This window comes from Asparagus officinalis, chromosome 3 (genome assembly GCF_001876935.1).
Source record: "Asparagus officinalis chromosome 3, Aspof.V1, whole genome shotgun sequence".
In the NCBI taxonomy this organism is placed as follows: Eukaryota; Viridiplantae; Streptophyta; class Magnoliopsida; order Asparagales; family Asparagaceae; genus Asparagus; species Asparagus officinalis.
Window position 1 is genome coordinate 68,604,604 of NC_033796.1, and position 1,503 is coordinate 68,606,106.

The following is a 1,503-nucleotide window of genomic DNA, read 5'->3' on the forward strand; positions in this document are numbered from 1 at the left end:
AACCGTATAATTAGCCTCCTATTCTATAGCCTAAAATCATGTAAATCATTAGTTTCCTGATAGGTACCTGATATGTAGCGTATATCATTAGTTTCCTGATATGGAGCCTAAGATTATGCTACAATCTTGTGTATATATTCTGACGATTGATAATGAGAGAGGACACCAAGAAAACAATCTTTCATGGTATCAGAGCTGTAGGGTTTTCTTCTTCTCGATCTCTTTCCCCTGCGCTACTCTGATCTTTCCGCCCTTATTCTTCTTCTATTTTCTTCCCTGTCGTTTGTCTTTCTCCGGCAACGATGTCTCAATCTAAAAATTTTCACCCAGCTCTTGCTGTCTCCAACATTAGGAATCATGTTCCTATTATTCTCGAGATGGAAAACGTGCAATACTCAACATGGGCGGAGTTGTTCAAGGTTCATGCACGTTCGAACAAGGTTCTCCATCACATCATACCTCCTCCGGAAGACAAAGCGAAGGCCACGGTCGAGGAGGAGGATGCCGACATGTGGGCTACTCTTGATGCCACGGTCTTGTCGTGGATTTACGCCATGATATCTAATGACCTTCTACAAACCATACTTGAACCTGATGCTACGGCAATGGAGGCTTGGAACCGTTTACGTGACATTTTCCAAGACAATAAGCATTCCCGTGCGGTCACTCTTGAGCAGCATTTTTCAACCACCAAGATGGAAAATTACCCCAATGTCTCGGCATACTGTCAACGGCTAAAGTCCTTGGCCGATCAATTGAAGAACGTCGGGGCTCCGGTGTCTGAGAGTCGTTTGGTGCTTCAACTTGTCTCTGGTCTCACTACTCCGTACCGTGGTGTGGGTACAATGATCCGACAAAGTGATCCCCTCCCTCCTTTTTATCAAGCCAGGTCCATGCTTACTCTTGAGGAATCAGGCTTAGCTAAGGAGGCGGCAATGGCGTCCGATTCTGCTATGGTCGTTGCTCCGAATGAGGACGATGGCTCCCCCTTTGTTCCCTCTCATTCGGGACAGGGGAGGGTTCAACAACATTCTGGCCGAAAACAGCAACAGAATGGCCGAAAAAATTCAGGCGGCCGCGGCAATGGCAAGCAGAACAGGGGCGGCAATGGTGGTCGTTCCGGCAAGGCTGGCCCGCAAGGACGGCCACAGCAACAGAGTCCATTCTGGGGGTGGGGTCCGTTTCCTAACTGGGGGTGGTCTTCGTGGGCTACTCCCCCCTGCCCTATGCCTACCCAAGGATGGGCTCGCCCACCTACTGCCACCTTTGGGCCTGGGGTGTTGGGTCCACGACCCCCGCAACAAGCATATCAGGCTTTCACTGCTCCTGTGGCTCCTTCTGTCAATGGTCAGACTGGTTCATATGTGCCTACAGACATTGCATCGGCTATGCACACCATGACTCTAAATCCACCCGATCCTACTTGGTATATGGACACCGGCGCTACATCACATATGACCTCGTCAAATGGTAATCTCTCGTCTTATTTTAATTTGAGCAATC

At 49.0% G+C, this 1,503-nt stretch overlaps 1 protein-coding gene across 1 annotated transcript; it reads left to right on the plus strand.

Moving 5' to 3' along the window:
• LOC109835251 lies at nucleotides 303-1,189 on the plus strand. The gene is made up of 2 exons (XM_020403235.1): nucleotides 303-1,086; nucleotides 1,128-1,189. The coding sequence occupies exons 1-2, from the start codon at nucleotides 303-305 to the stop codon at nucleotides 1,187-1,189; spliced, it is 846 nt and encodes a 281-aa protein (XP_020258824.1).